Below are 23,132 nucleotides of genomic sequence, written 5' to 3'. Positions count from 1 at the left end.
GAAATATTTCTGAAAACAGAAAATATTTAGAACTAAGAGAAAATTAAAATGCCATATTTCAAACCCTGTGGGGAAGAACTCAAGAAATCATTTCAAGGACATTTTATAGCTGTAGCTGTTTCTCATAGAAAAGTAGATTTAACATTAATGAGCTGAGCTTCAGTCTTAAGAAGGTAGAAAAACAAGTAGAATAAATCCAAAGCCTATAGAAGGAAAGAAGTAATAAAATTAGAACAGTCAATGAAATAAAAACTTATAACAAAATCTCTTCTTTTTAAAAGAAAACAATGTGATAATAACCATAAAGGCAAGGTAATGCACTGATAGAAAGTATGAACTCTGGAGGTGATGGGTCTGGTTTGAGTCCCCACTCTGCCACTTCCCAGTTGCATGGCCTTGGGACATGACTTGTGGCTGCATTGGCGGAATTACAGCCTAAAGCCTGGACTACCCACCAGACCCCAGTGCCCATGCATCGACTGGTTATCCTCACAACAGGACTTCCAAGTTCTATACTCTGATGGGAGTGGTTTCCTCCCATAAAGAAACAGGGTATTACTGTCCCCAGTGAACAGATGGAGAAACTAAGGTTTGGAGAATTTATGTACATCTCCCGAAAGTCATGTAATATAAGGCACTGGAGTTGGGTCAAGGTGGGATCTTTCTGGCTGCAAAGTCTGCCCTCCTAAACACCATGCTTATCTATAAGAGAAGAGGACTATCCCAAGGGGCCATTCAGCATAGCCCTGCTCTGGAAAGCTACTTCCTATATATACCCAACCTCACGGACAACGTCTTTGAAGGTAAAACGTAAAAGAAAAGGGGTAAATGCATAGAAGTCCCTTGCTTGTGTATAGAAGTTTCTGCTCTTACTAACGGTAACCCAGTGGTTAAGATCATGGGCTTTGGAGTTAGAAATAATAAGAACGGTTGCTAATATTTATTAAACACTATGTGCCAAGCATAATACTAAGCTCTTTCCATCTTCACAACCTCCCTTTCTGCAGGTTCTGTTATTGTCCCATACCACAGATTAAGAACCCCAGGAGCCGAGAAGTTAACGTCATGCAGCTATAAATTGCCAGAGGCAGGATTCGAACCCTGTCCACCAAACACCAGAGCTTACATTCTTTTTTTTTTTTTTTTTTAGATTTTATTTCTTTATTTGACAGAGAGAGAAGTCACAAGTAGGCAGAGAGGCAGACAGAGGGAGAGGGGGAAGCAGGCTCCCTGCTGAGAGAGAGCCCGATGCGGGGTTTGATCCCAGGACCCTGAGATCATGACCTGAGGCAAAGGTTTAACCCACTGAGCCACCCAGGCGCCCCCAGAGCTTACATTCTTATCCACGCTTCGCTCCTGGAGCTTAACCTCCTCATCCACTGATCGGGGGTGACAATAGCCACCCCACCCCCCAAACTCTGAAGAGGAACTGAGACAGGTAGGGAAAGCCACCAGCACAGAGTCTGGCATGACGGCAGTAATGGTGGTGACAGCTGACACTTGCAAAGACACGGGCCTAAAATGATGTTACCATTCCTGATTGTTCCAGAATAACTGAATGCATAAAATCCACAAAAAGAAGCCTTTCCTTCCAGTTCATCTCACAAATCTTCAAGAGGACACATCATCTGTGCTCTCTGTGAAAGCTTATTTTCAAAATCAAGATCATAGCATTTCCCACCATATAAAGACATAAAGAAAAGTATTTAGAAGAATCTGACAAATAAAACTGTAGAGAAGTGTGGGGGGTTGGGGGTTGAAGGCTCACATCACCCAATGCGGTACGTCTAGCCTTCAACTTCATTTTCCAGAATTCTTGAAATATCAGTGATGGCAGCATAAAAGACCAATTAATCATGTTGTTTGTTCTCTGTGTGTGAGTCACTGTTGCCATCTACAGGTAAAGATGGGGCCATGCAGCACTGCCAAAGAGCTCATTCTAGAAGCACCTAGAGATGGTGATGCTCAGAAAACACACTTGCTCAGTGAGTCCAGAAAAGAGAGACGCTACCTGCAGGAGAAGCTCTTTCTCAACCACCTCTTCTGTCTTGCTGATGAGACGTTTCTGCAGGGTGTGGATCTTCTGTATCAGCTCAAAGGTACTGGGGTCACTGGCCTGTTCAAAGGGAACAAAATAAAACAGCTGAGATATCATCAGTTCAAAGCACCGAAGTTTCTATGTAAAATAATTCTTTTCTTATTAAAATGTATCACAAACCTGCAGACCCACACAGAGAGAATTAAAACCAAAATAAAAATAAAAGAGCATAACAGATTGCGATGGCCATCCCAAAAGGCTGAAGTTTGGCTAACGTCTTATCTATTGGCTCTAGTTACCCAATAAATGGAAAATGAATAAGTGTATTCTGCCGGGGGGGAACAAGGATAATACTAATAATAACAATCATGATAGCTACTCTGCATTATACCTGATTCTTTGCCACCATCCCAACACCCTGCTAAGTGCTTTTCATACAATATCAAGTTTTAGGCCCATGACAGTCCTAAGAGACAGCACTGGTCTCCCCCTCTTACAGAGAGGGCAACTGAGGCTCTGAGGAATAAGTCGTCCACCCACACTGGTAAGAGTAAGAGCTGGATTCGGCCCACATATGCCTGGCTCTCAAGCCTGCCGTTCTTCATTACTATGCTCTGAGGCTTTTCCTCCTATGCCCTCTGTTTCCGAATGAATGAGACAGGCTTCCCTAATTTATTCAAACTCAGGATTCTCCTTTGGTAATTGCCAACAAGAAGATTCATTATAGCCTATGATGGGGAAGGTTTCTAGGATGTGGACTTCTGCTAATAATTGGCAGCAAAACACGACCATGGCATTTAGCTCTCAAATGGGGTTATCAATCCGTTAAGCTTTGAGGCAACTTCAATAACTATCTGTGTACAATTCAAACAAACGCTACAGTTATAAATTGATAATCTGTCCTCTCGACTTTGAGCCAAAGTTCTGCTTTCAACTGTACTGACATTTTGAATTAATCTAGCAGCTAAATATTTTCATCTGCTTCCACAATATTTTCTAATTTTTTAAATAGAAATTGACACGGAATTGGAAACTTTAAAGATCTGCTTGAAAACACATGGAATAAACTAACGCGACAGTAAATGAATTTTAAGTCTTCGGCTCTACTTTCCCAGACACATCCATATTATTGTTGGTTTAGTAAATGACACCAATCTTGGCATTTAAAGAGGAATAAATTAGGGTCAAAACCATGGGGAGAAAACATTCCACTGACTTTGACTTTGCTTAAGAAATACTAAGCAGTGCCAACTGACATCCACATGCTGGGACTAGATCTGGCATACATTCATCTGGCAAGAATGGACGTTGTTAAAATGCAGGCCTCATGTTTACATAGCAATTTGTAATGCATTATCCTTAATGCTTTCTTCATTAAAAGGAAAAAGTAGAAATGAAAACCAAAAACTGACTTGGCTGATGGCTCCTTCTTATTTCCTACACTTTCACCCTCCCCAAACCCTAACTGGTGGTGTCGTCAAAGCCCCTCCTGGCACCCACAGGGCTGGCCACAACTCTGAGAGAGGGCCATCTTTTCCTTGAATAAGCAGAGCTTGTCGTTAACTGTTATCTGTAGGGCTGGTGGTAACGTCCATCAGGAAGTCCTAAAATAAAATATGAGAGTTGTTATCCATCAGCTACCAGTCAGACATTTGCTGTGTCCCCAGATCCTAAGAGAAAGCGTTTGGCTAACACAATGCTAGTCTTTCCAAAAAAAAAGGGGAGCTAGTTGACAAGAGCCTTGTTTCCTGCAGCAAAGAATGCAAAGACGAGGGGCGCCTGGGTGGCTCAGTGGATTCAGCCGCTGCCTTCGGCTCAGGTCATGATCTCAGGGTCCTGGGATCGAGCCCCACATCGGGCTCTCTGCTCCGCAGAGAGCCTGCTTCCTCCTCTCTCTCTGCCTGCCTCTCTGCCTATTTGTGATCTCTCTCTGTGTCAAATGAATAAATAAAATCTTAAAAAAAAAAAAAAAAAGAATGCAAAGATGAGCTGAAAGAAGGTATAGCTCCTGGTAGCCAAGGTGGCTGAAGGCAATCAACGATCCGAGACAGGTAGCATTAGGACTACTGGTTGACCAAAAACTACCTACCAGGAAAAATCTCAATTGGTGAGGCCAACTCACAACTCACCTGGGTCTTCTTTAAATGGAAGGGATTTTGTCTAAGACTTTTTAAACAAAACCCAAGTAAACCATCTGGTTCTGGAACAACCCAATTTACATTTGATCCAGACTTACATTTTAGGTGACAATTTTCATAGCATTAAATAAAACTGAGCTTCTTCCTGTGCTTTAGGTAGGAGATTGTGTGGGGTAGGAGAAGAGATCTGGGGAGGAGAGGAAGGCTCTGCCAGGTGTTACCTCAAGCTTTCTCCATCTGTGCACGTTCATGGGGTTCTCCAGTTCCTCCTCCAGGGCTCGACATCGTGTCCTCTCCTTCAAGAATTCTCTTTGCATGTGGAAAAGCTCCTGCCTGAATAAGACAAGCTTTCTCTTACTAAGAAATTGTCCACCACTTGGATATCACGTCTTTATGTGGATATAGATCCATGACACCATACATAAAAAGTTGGCATTAGGGAGACTTCTGTGAACACAGGCCAGCCTCCAGCCTGGGCTAGACACAGATGTTACCAATCCCTGCAGGGCACAAACCTCAGCGTTAGCTTTAATGAAAGTACCAGAGCTTCAGAATCATGATTCTGAATACCCAAGGGGTTTACAAGTATATAAGAAGAACAGGGAGGAAGTGAATTATGAGAATTTCAATACACTCTTCAATGCTTCTAAAAATCTCTACATAAAGAACAATCTATCTTTTATGTTCTACCACTAAATATGGCACCTGACTGCAGGACACTGAGGCTCTGGTGATAACCGGACACTGATCAGGGTAGTGAATTTCACCCTGACTGTGCATTGGAGTCACCTGGGGAGCTGCACAACCCACCTTCACCTGGACCCAACCCCTGCAGGGATTCTGAAACCTTCATTGGTCAAGCATGTTACTTGGGTTTCATAGGTTGTAAAGTCCTCCTGATAATTCTAATGCACAGCCAGGATGGAGAAGGATAGAGTTAGCCGTGATGTTTTATTTGATGGTCTGCAACTAACCACACAGATGGCTGCAAAAGTCCTGAAGAACTAGCTCCGGCTCAGACCTACTGCTCCAATCTGTGGGAATCTCTAGTTAATAGGCCTGCACATCAGCCATTCATAGGACCCTGGGAGCTGGCAGCCACCCTATGGAACAAGGCGCTTTGTTGCAAGGCGGAGAAGAGGCAAACACTCACGTTGACATGGGCAATAAGGATATTATTATCTGTCCTCGTCTGTTGTGGGTGTGCAGATTACTAATACCAAGCCATCTCTTTTACTTAATTGCTTCATTTAAACCAATAATACAACTTCCCCTCATTAGCAAGACAAACCATTAGAATTAAATGCATGATGTTCACTCAACAGGGAGCTCAGCACAAGCTGCTTAGAATTAAAAGCATATTTTTAACACTTCGATTTTCTAGAATGTTGTCAGAAGAGAAGGGTGGGAGGCAGTGTTAGCTACTGTTATGGACAGGTTATTTTGTTCTAGACTCTGTGCTAGGCACATTGTGCTGGTTTTTGTATTTAGCTACAAGTCCAAAGCTCAGAGAAGTTAAGAGATTTGCCCACGGTCACACAGCTTGTGGGTGGCAAGGCTGAGATTGGAATTCATGCTGGCCTGCCTCCGATATCTTCAATGAGTTGTCTTCCCATTGAAGAGAAAAATATAAGCTATTATCCACAAGCCAGTGATACTGACTAGGAATGGGTAGAATATGGTCCTTTGTGTATATAACAGAAATAACTCATGGCTGGCAAGTTTAGTGATGATCTTCGAGATCACTCAATAGCTCCTTAGAATGAAGGTGTTTGTCTTAGAAATGTCAGTGATGGTATTTCTGGATAGTAAACTCCATGCGTGATTTTTTAATCTCACCTTTATGTTTTTTTCTGCATTCCCCACATTTTCTACAGTGAGTTTGCTCTACTTTCATCATCTGAAATACAAGCAACTCTAGAAAAAATAAAAAGTATTGATCCATCCTTGATGGTGGCAACTTCCCTCGCTATTCCTGAATATAATCGCTGCATCTAAATATCAAAACTATCTTCTAATTCAATTCATTTAAGAAGCAGATGCGGCCCGTGTCCTTGTCCCAAGGTGGTCAAGGATACTGTTCATCTATAAGTCCGCAGGGAATAAGGACAGCTCCGGAGACAACACCAGGCCTCTTATTTGGTTTCCTGCAATTGCCTATATAAAACATGGTGATGTTTTCCCAAAGGGGAAGTAGATCTTGTATAATACAAGATTTAAAGCCAGAAGAAGGCCCACTAAGCTAAAGTGAAAGCTGCAGAAGATAAATCAAGAGTGAGATATAAAATTTGGCCGCCTTCTAAGGAAACAGAGTTTTCAAATAGTGATAAAATTAAATTTTTTCCCTTCTTTTCATTCTGTATATAATTCCAAGAAAAAGATGTGCAAATGTTACCAGGATTAAATTTAAATACTGCTGCTCGATCGCTTGCATGCTGCCTACTTAAAGAAATTCTGAAAAGCTCATTGGAGGAAATGGTTTTCTGAATTGTATCTAGCTTGTGTCTGTGATCTGTCCTAAAATTTCTTTTTTTTATTATTTTCTTTTTTTAATTTTTTTTAAAGATTTTATTTATTTATTTGACTGAGAGAGATCACAAGCAGGCAGAGAGGGGGGGGAAGCAGGCTCCCCGCTGAACAGAGAGCCTAATGTGGGGCTCGATGCCAGGACCCTGAGACCATGATCTGAGCCAAAGGCAGAGGCTTACCTTACTGAGTCACCCAGGTGCCCCAATTTTCTTTTTTTAAAAGCCAGAATACGTTTCTAAAAAATCTTTTTGCACTCACTTATATTCCCTTAAGGACAAACAAGTTCACTCTTTTGGTGACATAGAATGGGCACAATGTAGATTCTCAATTATGGAAAAGTTGTTCTCATTATTTGCTCATAATTTCATCATATGAGAAAACTGATTTATACAACCTGATATAGACCTTCCACAACCAACAAGCAATGAACATATAAGGTCATTTCAGGAGCTCCCCGGAGACCATAGTGCCCTCACCTCTGAGTTCATCAACATAACCTATTGTTATTATTATTATTATTACCTGAGTTCATCGACATTAGCCACACTCCTGGCAAGAATCCCCTTCTCTCTGCGAAGTTTCTTAATCTCAAGTTTGAGAATTCTCATGTCCTCCACCCTCTGGTTGTACTGGCTCTCGCCTTTATTCAGCACAGACTGTTGGATCTTGATCTTCTCATAGAGCAAAGCCAACTCGTCATTGCGCCGGACAAGCTGAGACCCGAGGATGTCTCTCTCGCTGATGACCTAGAAAGATAGGGAAAAGCATGGCCATTAGGGAAACAAAAAGTCTCATTTTCATTATGGCAGCCTCTTTCATCCTGTCAAAGATCTCTCAAATGTCCATGTATATGTACTAGGCATCTAGTGGGCAGGGCACTGGAAAGATCCTGCTAGACATTCAGCACAGCTCCTCCCATGTGTTTGCAGTCCCATCAGAAAGAGAAAGAGTACAACAAATCCCATCATCATCATCATCCCACATTTCTTGGCCTCTGGGTGTTTGGTTTTTTTTCCCAACCCATTATTTTATAAATGTTAGATTTTGAATGATTTTATGGTGGGCTAGCTCTTGCCTGTTTCCACCAGTCCTTACTGTCTTACACTAATCAATCTCTTTTTTTCAACCTGCCAAATCTCTGAAAGCATTTAAGTTTCTAACCCCCTAATTATGCATTTGCGTTCCGAACTCCAGAATTATATAATTATTCATTGCCATTACATGTGAGCAATTATATTGTACTGGAATGTAAGTTCCCTGAGAACAGGGACCTTATTTTCCCATTGACCAGGGCATCCCCAATGCCTAGAGGATAGTAAGTGCTCATAAATATGACTTGAATAAGGAGTGACTATTTCATAAGTAATCAACAGAAGATGGGCTTCTACTGCTGTTCTTCCAAAAGAAGGAATGCAAAGCCTAGAAAAGAATGAGGATTCATGAAAAGTGGAAGCAAACAGTTGTGTTTGCTGATGAGACCTGCAGGTCTGGTGAGGAGAGTTTCCTACCTGGTCTAGTTCCTTCTTCTGTCTCAGCCTCTCCCCATCAGCCTCAGCAATGATTCGCAGGAGTTTTCTCTCCTCCGCTTCCTGCTTTTCAATGAAGTGTTTGGTCTCCAGAGCTTGTAGTCTTAGCTTCTGCAGCTCGGCCTGACAAAGAATGAGAGATACAGAGAGATTTCGCTCTGTGGCAGTACAGACCTGGACGTCGGGCCCAGATTTAGATGCACAGTTGTTCTTCTTACACTGACCCCCTGATGTTTCGTTTAGCGTGGTCTGATCACTCTCCCAAGCAAAACCAGCTTCACACACACACACACATGCACACACACAGGCCTTGCAATAGTGTTGTAAAGAAACAACAGTGCACATTACAGTGATCATGTTTATTCTATGAGTTGTGCCCTTGAGGAATTTCCATCCTTTTTCTAGATACGGATAGCAGAGGCTTCATTGGCATTCAGCTGCTCTTCTCTTCCCAGCTAAACAAGGTGAGACTTCACAAAGAATAGTGCAGAGGAGGATGCAGGGGTGAGGACAGGGGATGGCCTTTGTATGCACTACCTCCTGTAATCGTCCTAACACAAACAGCACATCAACTATAAAGATAAAGCCTGTTGCAAGAAAAGATTAAATTAGCAAAGAGAACATCAAGTGTCTATCTTAGAAAATGTCTCGATGGAACAGAAGAGATGTCGTGGTACCTATTCCTCAGATGCCTCCAATCTAGATGAGAAGATAAGATATACAAGTATTATGTGAATATTAACAATTCTAGGCAGTGATTTTTCAATATCTTTATTAGCACACAGACAGAGTACTGATGTTACAGGAGGTCAGAGGACTATGGTTGTCAGGGAGACTTCCTGGAAGAGTTCAGATCTTGAAGCTCTTGAGGTTACATGGGAATTTTAAGAGTGATGGGGATGAGGTGCCATGGACTGGTCAGTTTCAGAAGGAAAATACCTCTCATCAAAGGACACATTCACTTCAACCCCACGAGTATGTGTGTGACCTACAGTATCTCAGGCATGACACTGGGCATTTTTTTTTTTCCATTTTATTTATTTTTTCAGCGTAACAGTATTCATTCTTTTTGCACAACACCCGACACTGGGCATTTTGCATAGCTACTCTCATCCCATTTTACAAATACAATGTGTAGGAGACAAAGAAAACCAAATTCGCTTGCCCAAGGTCACACAGCTAGTAAGGAGCGGAGTTTAGATTGCACTCCAGATCTTTTGATTCCAAAGCCTGTGGAATCTTTTGATTTCTAGCAGGGGCGGCTAGCACCACCCAATTGTTTCAGGCAAAATACAAAAAGTAAGTCTTGAAAGATTCATCATCCATTAGAAATGGCACATATAACCAACTATGTTACAATGTGGAAATGTTATTTACTGTGGGAAAAAAGGACATGGGAGTACCCAGGGATGAGTTTCTAATTCCTGCCTGCCTAGGGGTTAGAGGGAAGAAAGAGCGAGACCCTTGGCAACTGACAGATATTTCCTAAGAGAAGAGGCTTGTGTTGGGGGAAGGCATCCACCAGACAAGCATGCAAACTGTAAAGTATGTCCACCATACAGCCGAGCATCCGGTGTGGCTGGTTATTGGAGTGTGGGGTAGGGAAGAGCCAGACAGGGAAGGGCTTTATATGCCACACACCGTACAGAGTATGAAAGAAGGAGCTGCAGAAGTATTCTCATTAAAGGGAAGAAGAGTATGTCTTTGAGAGGTTCCGCGCCCACATGGGAAGGACAGGTTTTTATCACAGACTAGGCCAGCAGAAAAAGAAACAAAGCTTTTTTTCAAAGAAAAAGAAGAGAGCTCTGATTTCACCCATGCCTGCAAACACAAGGGAGATGACAAGATGATTTTAAGGCTCCAACTGCTCAGTGGCCTGCAAGTAGACAAATGACGGTAAAAAAAGTAATACATTTTTCCTTCAAGGAAGTATTGTGACCACCCCCACCCCCACCCAGAAAGTTGACCAGGATGATAGAAAACATCTTATTTGCTAGTGCCTGTGACCCGACGCAACTTGAGTTGGGTCAGACTCATGGAGACCAAGAGCCATGAATTCCATACCTCAATCTTGTCCAAATAGTAGAAGATACTGCACGCCTAGTAATAGACGTGTAATGTCACAGACTAAATGCCTCTGGCTGCTGTGAAATCAAAGGATTCTTTTATGACGTTTGGTTCGTTCATTCATGAAATATGTTTTGGTTTGGGGATAAGCGAAAGGAAAGGCTTTCTGAGAAAAGATCTGGTCTAGTATTTACCACTTTGGGGGATTGCCTATTGGGAAAGAGAGCAAAGAACCAGCCTTTCCCTTTCTATCATCGGTTAAGGTGGCAGTGAAGACAGCCATAAAATACCTGCGTGGCTCATGTTTTCTTTAATACGACTTTTATTTTCCCAGATGTGCAACGTTCACTTCCCTGTTCCTAAGTGCCAAGAGCTGATCAGAATCCATCAGCAGAACAAAATGAAACCCGCGTTATATTAAAATGCAATCAACGGTGTGTAAAAGTATCTGTCTGAAATGTAAAACCATTCACGCGTTTGGCATCGCTCTGTGTGTGTGTGGTTTTTTTTCATAATATATCAAAATTCTGAGTGGTCTCCTTATGTCATAAATTTATGGGCTGTAAACAAGATGTGGCATTAGACTATGGCAGCAAATGTTAACATCAACAAAATACCTTGAGTCTAATGCATTTAGCAGCTATAAATCTGAGCTGTCTCACCCAGGAGAGATGGTAACTGCTCTGTGCCCAAAAGCCCATCAAACAATGTTCTAGAGGGGACCTGAGGTATCCTCATCTCTCAAAGCATTGCTGGTGGTATGAAGTAGTAATACACTCACAGGACACACTCTTTAGTCGCTGTCTCCACAATTATTTTTATGATGGGGTTTACGTAATATATATCATCCAATATGGCTGTAGGGACACACCTCAACTCAAGAACCATACACACAGGTGTTTCACCCATTCGTACATGATCCCGACATTCACTGGGTGTCAGAGAAACCATCTGTTTACATCTAAAACAAATAGGACCACCCAAAGTTTTCCAACCATGAGAATAATTGGGCTTCCCCTCTCTCTCTGTGGCAGCTCCCATCCAGGTCATCCCAGTAAAAGGATAAGGTGCCCTGAAGCCAGGTGCTAATGTGATGCTGGGCTCTGGACAGAGAGAATCTGCTGCTGAATTATTCACCAGGAATCAAAGTGCTGTCACAGTGATGTGGGATGATTTGGAGGTGATGAGGCAGAATCAGGGGCTTGTTAGGACACTCCAAATGAGATGGCTCCGTCAGCGCTGATGAGACAAGACTGGGACAGAATGGGCAGATGAACGCACATGCGGCAATATCTACGAGGACTATTGACATTCTGTCATAACCATAATGTGCTGACGATGTCTAGAATACTGAGGAGTCAGTAGAGCCTGCTAGCAACTGAGAGAGGAAAAGAAACATGGAAGGAGCAAGAGCTTTCTTCTGAGGGGAATGAATGAGGACGAAGATGATCTACTAAGGACAACAGTTTGTCATCTGGAGAAGTAGTCCTGTCTAAAGGTGTCCCATGGTCTGCCATGCAGGAGGGGACTTGCCCTTCCAGAGGCATTCCGTGCCCACAGAGCTTTGTAGAACACAACAATAATAAGCTAAATGTCTCTTGGAGCAAGGTTACTAGAAAATCTGCCCTTCCCTCCAGGGTTTTGGTTTGCGAAATTCAGATGCATGATATCCAGAGACCTGTGCGAATTGTGATTCAAATATGAGGCTAAAAAAGTCAAGAGGCTGGAACTCAACATTTGAGCTGTCATATTTTTCTAAAGAATGTCAGACAAGCTTCATGATAGGCCAAAATTATCCAGTCGAAGCACCATTACAAGTCACCCTTGGATAACCTCAAATAATAAATCAAGCAGGCATCCTTTCTCTGTTCCTCATTCTTACCTCCATGGGAAATGTGAGGGAAAAAGTCATCCTGGTTTCACATTAAGTCCAAAGCAATCATCTTTCTAGAATAGATAGCTCCAAGCTCTCCAGACCTAGGACTCCCCACTTAGAGCAAGCTCTCTAGGGCAAAAGCCCTTTAAACTCATCTTCCATGTTCACCCATTGCCAGTTCTACTGGTTTGGGACCAAAAAACAGAGCCCTATTGCCCTTTATTTTCTTTTATTATGATGCTTCTTTGGAGCTATATATGCATGATGATGGAAGGCATAATTGAAACAAATATTAACCAAAGTCAAACTCTAGGGAGTTAGGAATAACTGATCTTTTGCCTAGGACATTGCTTTTCCTAAAGCAGAATTTTGAAGAAGGCGGGTAGTTCTACCTTGGACTCCATTATGGGGTAACAATCTTTTGAAAAGAACATTAGTTGGGAAAGCAAGAGATGAAGATTGATGTCATCCTATAAAAACAAAGAGATGACCAAATAGAGTTGTTCTAAAGCCTTGCTAACATGGGTCCATGCGGCCCATGGTGAAGCAATGTTTATAATAAGATTCTTCAGATTCATTCAATGATAAATAGACTCATCCCACTACAGGCTTTGCTATCATCTACAAAATTATTCTTTCAAACAAGGAAAATAGGGGCAAAGATGCAGGATATTTTCTAATTTAAAATTATGTATTTATATTTCTTTATATGAAAATGAATTTTAATGCACGATTTTTGATTCGTTTCTTATCATAAGCTAGAGTGGGGAGATGAAAGTCTCAGGTAAATATCAATTATCATGTCCTTTCTGTAAAGACACTTTTCTTATATTTTAATCTTTCTCAAACCAAATGTGCCTTGATTTCATGTAGTAGTTTTATTTCCATGAAGACATATCATTAAGTTGACAAAACCTATTATGAAATTGAGAGTGCATATTTCAATCTATGGCATCTTGGAATCAAGGAAATTTGGCTTTAAAGCTGTCCAACACCAGCTACACAATTTCAAGACAGGAACTATCTTTGAAAACTAATATGCAGAAACCAAGACACCCAGTCTCTGATTTGCTATAGAGACCTCCTCCAAGTGGTTCATAAACACCCATGACTATTCTGCATATACATTTCCCAAGTGAAAGTGATACTTGCAAACCCTTAGTTCCTTTTTAACTCCTTGGTCAAATGGATTAAAAGGGAAATCTATTGGCTTGGATAGGAAAAGAAAAATACTTGAGGTTTAGTGAATGTGTATAATAAAACATATTTCGTTCGAGGATTTGAAATGGTACAATTATTTGGTATGTATTCTGGGAAAATGTCTTTATACTAGTAGACATATGATGTGCCAAGTTGGTAAATTTAAAAGGGTATGTCTTAGGAATAAACATGAAGACAGAGGTGATTCCCTGGAGGAGGGGCTAAGGTGAGTGCAGGCAGAAAAGTCAGGTGCACATAAAGCAAACACCTATTAGGAGCAGCGGGACAAAAGGTCTTGCCAGCAGCACCTTATGGAAGGCCCAGGGAGGAGTTTGGGTGTTATTATAAGAAATAACTTAGCTTGGGCATGGGTGTTGGATGCAAGTTGTAAATGCAAAAGGCCTGTGGCAAGCCGGCAATTCCCAGGACTTCTCGGGCACTGCCAACGTGCTGGGTTCTCTTCTGCTGATGGGATGACAGCAGTTGGTGAAATAGCTGCTTATGCGTCTCCACCGGCCTTTTTCCCCCCTTCTACCTGGGAGCACTGCCTAGAAGGAGACCTGCCCTGGAGGGGGTGCGGCTCCTCCTGTGGTTCCTCTGGTGTTCTCCCCGCTCCTTGTTCCTTCAGTGAGCGCGGAGCCTGCCCCACGGGGGGGGGGGGGGGGGCAAACAGACAGACTCCTGCCACCGCCACTTTTATTGCCAATTCGGTACCTTCAGAGTTTCCTTCTCCTTTTCTATCCGCTGCTGTTCCAGGTGCAGCTTCACAAGGGCTGACTCTTTGGCTGAGATTTCTTCTTTCAGCTGATCTACCTGATGGGTCATAATCTTCAATTTTCTCTTCATTTCTGTTATTTCATCCTAATAAAATGAAAGGAGAAATGTTCAAAAGTGAATTAAATAGACAACACCATCTGTATAGAAGTTCCATCCGTATGCAAGAGCTTTTAAGGGAGGCTCTCTCCAAATAGTGGTCCCCTAAACAATTACCACTGGGCTATTCCTTTGTATCTGGTGCCCATCAACCTCCGAGTCCTTCCTAGCCTTAACTCTCAAAATATTCTCATGCAATATTCACAAAGTATGCAAAATGACTATGCCACACACACAACATACAAAACACACAATACATATATACAGCACGCACAACACACACGACACGCGTGACATACATGTGACACGTACAATGCACAACACACGCAACACGCATGCCACATGCAACACGCAACACTGCACAGGTGCAACACAGCAGACGCATATAACACATAAAATACACACTGTGCGTGAGCATGTGACACGCACAACACATACAACACAACACACTTGGCACATGCAACACATACAACAAACACAGCATCTACACATAACATACAACAAACATGCACATACAACACACACGCTTTATCCCTTGTCTTACGAGGGAGGAATTGGCCCCACAACAAACATTGTAACTAAAAGGTCACAAAGCAAAGATCTGCAACTAAATGACAAGAGCATGCTGCTCCCCTCTGAGTCATGGTGGCTATTAGCAGTTCTAAAAATGAGAAACAGGAGAATGGCAATTCTACAACTCTTCCTAATAATTAAAAGCAGGACCATGATCTTCACATCCCATCAAGCTGTGTCATTTCCACTTCAAACAAGCTGATAGTTCAGCACAAACTGATCTTCTCTTTCAGGTGAATTCCATGAGATTTCTGGTTTGCCCTGTTCTAAATTCTGCCATTAGGAAAACAGAAACTGCTTTAAACCCTGAAGGGGGGAGGAGTCAAAACGTAAAGACTAAATACATTCTTACCTGAGCCTCAACCAGATTTTTGCTATACAGATTCCTGTCTGACCTCACGGCTTCATACAGGTTCTGTTGTTGTTTTAACTTAGTCTCTGATTCAGCGATTTTTTTCCTGTAGTCAAAAATCTGCATTTCACGGATTTTTATGTCTTCCATGTTCATGAGGACCTGGAGAAGAAAGAAGTATATTAAATGGTTAAAGAGCCAATCTGTTTTTATCAGTTCCGGACAAACAGAGATTTTGATCTAAGGGTAGCTGGTAGAAATGCTCACAATCAGAAAATCTTACTGTGGTTATAATCACTGCGGTACAACACAGAAATTCAGCCCAGCTGATTAGGGGCAAACATACATTTGATCTATGCTAGAGTTCTGCCCAAGCGTGAAGGCTTAGCACAGTTATTTTGTGATCACAAGAAGAAAAAAAAATAAAGAAATTCTTTCAGTTCTGAAAACCTCTCCCAAACACCCACCCAGCAAAAAAGAGAAAAGAAAAAGGCACCAGTTTAAACAGATCTTCACATGGAACACTAAGAAAGATAAGAAATAACTTAGCTGTTTAGCCACCCTCATAGCTTTGGAAATTTAACCATGAAAAAGAAAAGGGGCCTCTGGACATCGATAGCAATCAAAACGCTGTCTCGCCAATGTCAAACTCGCTCCATCTGGGAAACTCAAAGGCCTTCATAAAAATGCCTTCCATTGTGCACCAAACACTTCAAGGCAAGATGAGATGTGAGAATAACTGCCTGTTTTTTGCAAGTATGAAAAACCGAGGCACAGAATTCCACTGCGAGCCAACACTTCTCAACAAGCAATCCATACAGCTGAAATTACATTATCATGACTCTCAGCTGCAGTGTCCACAGAAATTGATTTTTAAGGACAAACTTCTTCGAAAATTCCTTAAGAAGAAAAACTTTTGCATTGATTGAATCAATGGAGTTATGATCTGGATAAAAGCTGGAACACACAAGGAGAAAATTCTTCAGAGTTTTACTGCATCACGGTGACATTCTCTTAATGGTTTACAGCTTAAGGAGGGGGTAAACACAGAACAGAAGGCCAGGCAGGTCCTTGCACTAACATGGCCAGGGCAGGTTCCTCTCAAGAAGAGGCATTGTACCTAGAACTGAACGGTCAAAAAGTACTTAGACCTTTGCCATGCTCCTATTCTCAACTGTGGGCTACCTGTGAGCAGCACGTTCCCAAATCACTGACCTACGGAATCCTTTCTTCCACCTGTGGAATTAGTACACTCCAAGAAAACCCTGTTCTAAAGTTTTGCCATCAGAGGTAACAATAGCTAGTGTTTAATATATTTATCCTTTATATTTTTTTTAAGATTTTATTTATCCATTTGAGAGAGTGAGAGTGAGAGAGAGCATGAGAGGAGAGACGGTCAGAGGGAGAAGCAGCCTCCCCGTGGAACTGGGAGCCCGATGCGGGATTTCATCCTGAGACTCTGGAATCATGACCTGAGCCGAAGGCAGTTGCTCAACCAACTGAGCCATCCAGGCACCCGATTATCCTTTATATCTTTAAGTAAACAACTTTCAAAATTTTCCAAGACACATTTAAGGAGGGATGGAACTAAATCATAGTAAATGCCCTTTGGGCATGTATTATTTTGTAGCATTTTTTTTTCTTATTACACCTATTGATTTGATATACTTATTAATAAATGACTCCCTTTACAAGTATTTTAATTTTATTTCTTTATACATAGCCCCATGTGCCATCATTTTAAATAAACACATCAGCGTGAAATATTTTTTTTCTTTTACTTATTTATTGGGACTTTCCTTCTCTCTTCTACCCATATCAACCCCTCATCAACCCATAAAGCAACCAGGTTAGCAACTTAGTGTGTGTTCATCCACATTTTCCTTTGGATTCTACAAATTCATTTTTTTTTAAAGATTTTATTTATTTATTTGACAGAGATCACAAGTAGGCAGAGAGGCAGGCAGAGAGAGAGGGGGAAGCAGGCTCCCTGCTGAGCAGAGAGCCCGATGCGGGGCTCGATCTCAGGACCCTGAGATCAGGACCTGAAGCCGAAGGCAGAGGCCCTAACCCACTGAGCCACCCAGTTGCCCCATATTCAGTTCAAGTCTTCTGGCATAACAGCTAATAGTTCTGAGACACATTCTATGTACCAGGCGTCCTATATATATTAACTCATTTAATCTTCACAAAACCCCTACGAGGTGTGCGCTATGAATAACCCAATTTTACAAAGAAGGAAATCTCAGTCAAAGAAAGTAATACTATCCACACCTCCTCAACCAGTAGACAGACAGACACAGGGATTTGTCTGTCTCCTTTTGTCTTGCTTTTTGCGTTTTGTTTTTACTTTTTAGTCAAATGTGATCTTTTTATATATGCTTGTATGCGCCTTGCTTTTTAATCACTCAGTAGTACTTCGGGGGATCATGGGGAGCATCTCTAATGCACTCTGTTTCGGGGTGGCAGAGCACACCACCGTGTGGCTGAGCCATCACAGACTCGGCTCTTCACCTCTGTAGGCATTGGCTTCGTTTCCACTTTTTTGCCACTCTGAACCCTGCTCCCCTAAACATTTTGGTACATGTGTCCTGATGTACTTGTGCGTTCGCTTCTTGTTGGGATGGATTCCCAGGAGCAGACTATCTGGCTCAAAAGACATATGTATTTTCAACCTTAATAGATATTGCTAGATTGCTTTCCAAAATGGCTGTAACACTTTACATTCCCATAGCGCCCGCAATAATTTCTTAATAGAAAACTATCCTCGCGGTTTCAGGATAAACCCTCTTTGGTCATACTGGGTGATTCTTTTAATGTACTGTTGAATTTGGTTTGCTAGAATCTCATTTAGGATTCTGCATACCTATTCACAAGTGATCGATGTCAATAACTTTCTTTTCCATTCTATTTCAACATCAAGGTTTCTGCTAGCTTCATAAAGCGAACAGAGAACATTTCCGTTCACCTATTCATTCACTCACCCATTTACTCACTCGCTCAATAAACATGTACTGAGGACTTCTCCCTGGCAGGCACTGTACAAGCACTAGTGATGTAAAGAACAGTAAGACACATTCCCCGCCCTCAAGTACACCTCTAGGGAGTGATTCCACCACACAATGGGTAATCAAGGAATAAACAGAACCAGGAAACTTAGACATGTATTGGGTGTTGGAGAAGCAAACACTGGAAGGCTAATGGATGGTACCTTCTGAGGATGGTCCTACATGTACAATGTAAGCCATTGATATTTGGGATTTGCACAATTTATGGAAACTACTTCTTCCTTTTTATGCTTCAGCCATCCCAACCAAGGACTCACATGGGACCCCAAGCTCTCTCCCAGGCCTAGAGTCTTTACTCATTATCCCTGCAAAAGGCATGGGTTATATATATCAGTGCTGGAATGTCAATCAGTATTACCCAAAAAAATGCAAAGTGCAGGAGCAGTAACTTTTTCTGAAGTTACATAGCCTGAGACTTATCTGATTTTCAAAGGTTCGAAGAAACTCCGTTCTAAAGTTATCGGGCCCTGTGAGTGTTGGAGTTAATTCTCCCTCCACTTCTTTAGTGGCTTCCATAGTTACTGATCTTCCTACGTTTACTACTTCTCTACAAGTTAAACATTGATGTATGTACATATTTTCGAGAGAATTACCTATTCAGCCAATTTTTTTTAATTTATGCCACTAGATTTGTACAAAGTATTTTTACATGCTTTTACTGTTCTATCATTATTAACTGAGATCATCTACTTTGTGTGGAAAGAGAACAGCCCAAAGTAAGAATAAATACAGACTTCAGAAATGGTTTGGATGGTTGGTTGAGGGCGTAGAAGGAACAAAATTAGAAAATCTGAAACAAGGAGGTCTAGAGAATAGGCATCTGCATAGATCTGAAATGAAAGGAAACCCCTTTACTTTTCCCACCATTTCTTTGCTCCATATCTGTAGAATCCTTAAAAATGAGTAGCAGGCAGTCTTTCAAGGTACCACCACCAATAACTAAAATGTATAAGTTAGAAATAAGTGTGGGAACCTGGGTGGCTCAGTAATTTGGCATCTGCCTTCAGCTTGGGTCATGATCCCAGGGTCCTGGGATAGAGCCCATGCAGGGCTCCCTGCTCAGTAAGACTGTTTCTCCCTCTGCCTGCTGCTCCCCCTGTTTGTGCTTTCTCTCTCTCTCTGTCAAATAAATGAATAAAATCTTAAAAAAAAAAAAAATAGGGGCACCTAGGTGGCTCAGCCATTAAGCAGCTGCCTTCGGCTCAGGTCATGATTCCAGGATCCTGGGATGGAGCCTCACATTGGGCTCCCTGCTCAGTGGGAAGCCTGCTTCTCACTCTCCCACTCCCCCTGCTTGTGTTATGTCTCTCTCAAATAAATAAATAAAATCTTAAAAAAAATAAAATAAATGTAAAACCTAAATAAGATATCTATTACTGGATCTGGTATTTGTTTAATTACAAAAAAAAAAGAAAAGAAAAAAAGAAAGGCACTATCTCCCACTGAAATTTAGCCTTTCTATGGACATGATCACACTTCTTTGGGCTCAGTGAAATGAATGGATTGAAAATACTTTGAACAGCATCATCAGCATTCAGAATATCAAGCAGTACATCAGAGAAAAGAAAAAAATTGCTTGTTCAATCACTTTGAGAGATGTTATAACAAGAATCATCCTTTGCATAGACAGAATAACACTCCAGAGAAAGGATGTAGCCAAGGGCATTTCTTTTGGGGGCATCCAACTAGTAGGGGCAATCTTTGTGCACACAACAGTGCCGGAAATCACAGTGCATTTGCTTCTGGATTCTTGAAGCTGGGAATAATAAGAACCCATCATGATACCAAGAAGATCAAAGGTATTTTAGTTAAATGACAATGAAAAAAAAAATACTGAAACTAAGGGAAAAGACAATCTACAAAGCAATTTATTTGTAAGTGTCAGAACTCAATTTGTTTCAATGGAAATCATTCAAACCAATGTCAAATCCTGAAAATTCATGAAATGTGTGGGGTGTTAAGTAGGAGCAAAACCTTTAGTCAACAGTCCCCTGTTGAAAATGGCGTATCAGAGAATGTGGGATGCCAGCTGTGGGGCTGGAGCTTAATTAACTGATTATACTTTAGATACCTCAAACCAACTCATGAGAGAAGTCATATCCAAACATGAAAATCTCTGTTAGAGCTGGAGAGTTGGAGACCCCAGCCTTCGGAAGCCCACTTCAGACTAACCCAGAAAATGCTTACAGAGCAGTCTGAGGGTATAGTCCCAGTTTATAACCTACTACCTTTTCTTTTTCTGTTAAAACAACCTGCCAATAGAAGTAAGAGTGAAATAAAAAATCAATAATGCATGCTGGAAATCTGCAGCATAGTCAAAACATCACATAAACTAAGGCAGGATAAGAAAGTAGGTCACTGAATTTGGAGCCCTTTAACTTACATTTGATGAAATATCAGTATAATAAACTCCTCCAATAAGTTTTTCTGACTCAATGTCAATGATTTGAATGCTGACAATGCTTCTACCTTCATAATGAAACTGAAAAACTCTCTCTCAGGAAAACAAAACAAAAAAACTATGTGGCCAGGCATGTGAGATTTTAAGTCTTCTCTATTTTTCTTGCTTTTTTATCTCATTCTCTACCTTAAATTTAGAGAGGAATATCTATGTTTCTGGGAAGTTTTTAAGATTTTATTTTTTTAAGTAAGCTCTCCATCCAACATGGAGGTCAAATTCATGACCCCAAGATCAAGAGTCACATGCTCTACTGACTGAGCCAGCCAGGTACCTCTGTATTTCTCTTCTTTTGTTGTTTTTGTTTTTGTTTTTTTTTAAGATTTTGTTTATTTATTTGACAGAGACTGAGATCACAAGTAGGCAGAGAGGCGGGCAGAGAAAGAGGGGGGCAGAGAGAGAGGAGGAAGCAGGCTCCCCGCTGAGTAGAGAGCCCGATGTGGGGCTCGATCCCAGGACCCTGAGATCATGACCTGAGCTTTAATCCACTGAGTCACCCAGGCGCCACTGTATTTCTGTTCTTAATAACTATTGCATTAGGGGTGCCTGGGTGGCTCAGTCAGTTAAGTGTCTGCCTTTGGCTTAAGTCATGATCCCAGGGTCTTAGGATCATGCCCTGTGTCCAGTTCCCACAGGCATCTGCTTCTCCCTCGCCCTCTGCCTGCAGCTCCCCCTGCTTGTGCACTTGCTCTTTCTCTGTCAAATAAATAAATAAAATTTTAAAAAAATAAATAACATTATATTATCTTATAAAATGAGGGATATAATCATGTCTACCTCAAAGGGCTATTATGAGGATTTAAGTGAGAAGATACATATATTTGCACCATCATGTAAGTATCTAGCAGATCATACTTTTATCATTTAATAAATAATGGGTTATCATGATAGGGTAATATTCTGTCATGTTATATAATACTAGCACTTAACAAATTCAAGTTTTCTATGGATCAAATTCTGTTGGGCAGGAAAAGAGTAATCCCTAGGCATATGTAATTTCACAATAACACAAAAAGCTTATAATTTGTCTATGAAAGATGCCCTGTATAAAACTTCAAATTAAGACCAAAGAAACAGGAGCTCCATTTCATTAAGAAGTACCAGTTCAATCAATACTTCTCTGATCAACTTTCTTTCCTCACTTCCTTGTAAGCCCTCGAAAGCACATTATTATTCATTTCTTGGGAGCTTTGTCTAGGAGAGTTTTGCTTGCCACTGTTATAAGCAAATAAGCAGAGAGCTAAGGAACATGGAGGTAAGGATTCATTATGAAAGAATGCTTTTTGGTGTATAAAATGTCTGGAAAGGCAATGGCCAGAAGTGTAATATTTAGAATGAGAAAGGAGGGGTTCTGAAATGAGCCAAGTGCATAATATGCAACATGTGCCTCAGATTTAATGATTAACCAGGAATAGTTTCACCCAGAATTTACAGAAGTTAAGTAAATACGGTGGACCGCATTTATAATGCCATTCCTGGTGCCTGTCAGTTTAACTAAAGAGTGAAAGTTTGAGTGCAGCAGAGGAGAAAGCATGGGATAAAAAGCGCTGAATCTCTCTACCAGATTATGTTATGGTTCTGCAAATATTCACTCCCTCTTCTGTCACTACCACCTCCATGGGAAGAGTCTTCCCCTTGCTGTTGGACATGTGACTTGCCACAGCCAATGGGATGTCAGAGGAGAGAGCCATGAAATGTGCTTGTGTGCTTAGGTTTCTCCTTTGTTTCCTTTCTTCCTCCATGAGAGCACCATGCATGCTAGAGGACCAGAAACACGTAGAGCAAAACCAGACCAAACTCACAGCCTCCAGCCAAGTGCAGGCAAGCCTAACCTAGATCACCTAAGTTCCACCCAACTTCAGAGGTGTGAGAAGTTAAGTGTCGGGGCACCTGGGTGGCTCAGTTGGTTAAGTGTCTGCCTTTGGCTCAGGTCATGATTTTGGGGTCCTAGGATCGAGCCCATGTCAGGCTCCCCACTCAGCAGGGAGTCTGTTTCTCCCTTTTTCTCTCCCTATCCCTCTCCCCACCATTTGTGCTCTCTCTTGCACTTTCTCTCTCTCAAATAAATAAATAAAATCGGAAGGAAGGAAGGAAGGAAGGAAGGAAGGAAGGAAGGAAGGAAGGGGAGAGAGGGAAGAAGGAAGGAAGGAAGAAAATGCTTATTTCTGCATGCCAGTGAGATTTGGTGGTTGTGTATTATGCCGCATTAGTATGGCAAGTGTTGACTGAGACAGGCACATAAGAAAAGGTTTAGGATTCTGAGCCAACTGATTCTGGCAGAGAAAAGGATCTTCTTCCTCGTTTGCAAATGCCAAGTTAAATTAATAAAACATAATATAGGGCTTTCGGTCTCTGAGAGTTCAATTTTCTTTCTCTAAACAGAAAGAACCAGAAGGCAAATGTTGACACTGTTTTTGCAGCCCACAAGGCAGAA

The 23,132-nt window shown here is 41.5% G+C and overlaps 1 protein-coding gene across 1 annotated transcript in view; it reads right to left on the bottom strand.

Moving 5' to 3' along the window:
* The window catches only part of CFAP58 (cilia and flagella associated protein 58), a 121,472-nt gene that overhangs the window by 42,691 nt on the left and 55,649 nt on the right, over positions 1–23,132 (bottom strand). Inside the window, exons 13-18 of the mRNA XM_046026605.1 lie at positions 15,173–15,334; positions 14,089–14,235; positions 8,214–8,354; positions 7,228–7,451; positions 4,398–4,509; positions 2,012–2,116 (exon numbers count right to left, since the gene is read on the bottom strand). Coding sequence (XP_045882561.1) covers positions 2,012–2,116; positions 4,398–4,509; positions 7,228–7,451; positions 8,214–8,354; positions 14,089–14,235; positions 15,173–15,334 — 891 coding nt within the window. The remainder of the gene's footprint in view (positions 1–2,011; positions 2,117–4,397; positions 4,510–7,227; positions 7,452–8,213; positions 8,355–14,088; positions 14,236–15,172; positions 15,335–23,132) is intronic.

The sequence above is a fragment of the Meles meles genome, chromosome 13, assembly GCF_922984935.1.
Source record: "Meles meles chromosome 13, mMelMel3.1 paternal haplotype, whole genome shotgun sequence".
NCBI lineage: Eukaryota > Metazoa > Chordata > Mammalia > Carnivora > Mustelidae > Meles > Meles meles.
Note: the sequence above shows the minus strand (reverse complement) of the source record. Positions and strands in the feature narration are given on the sequence as shown.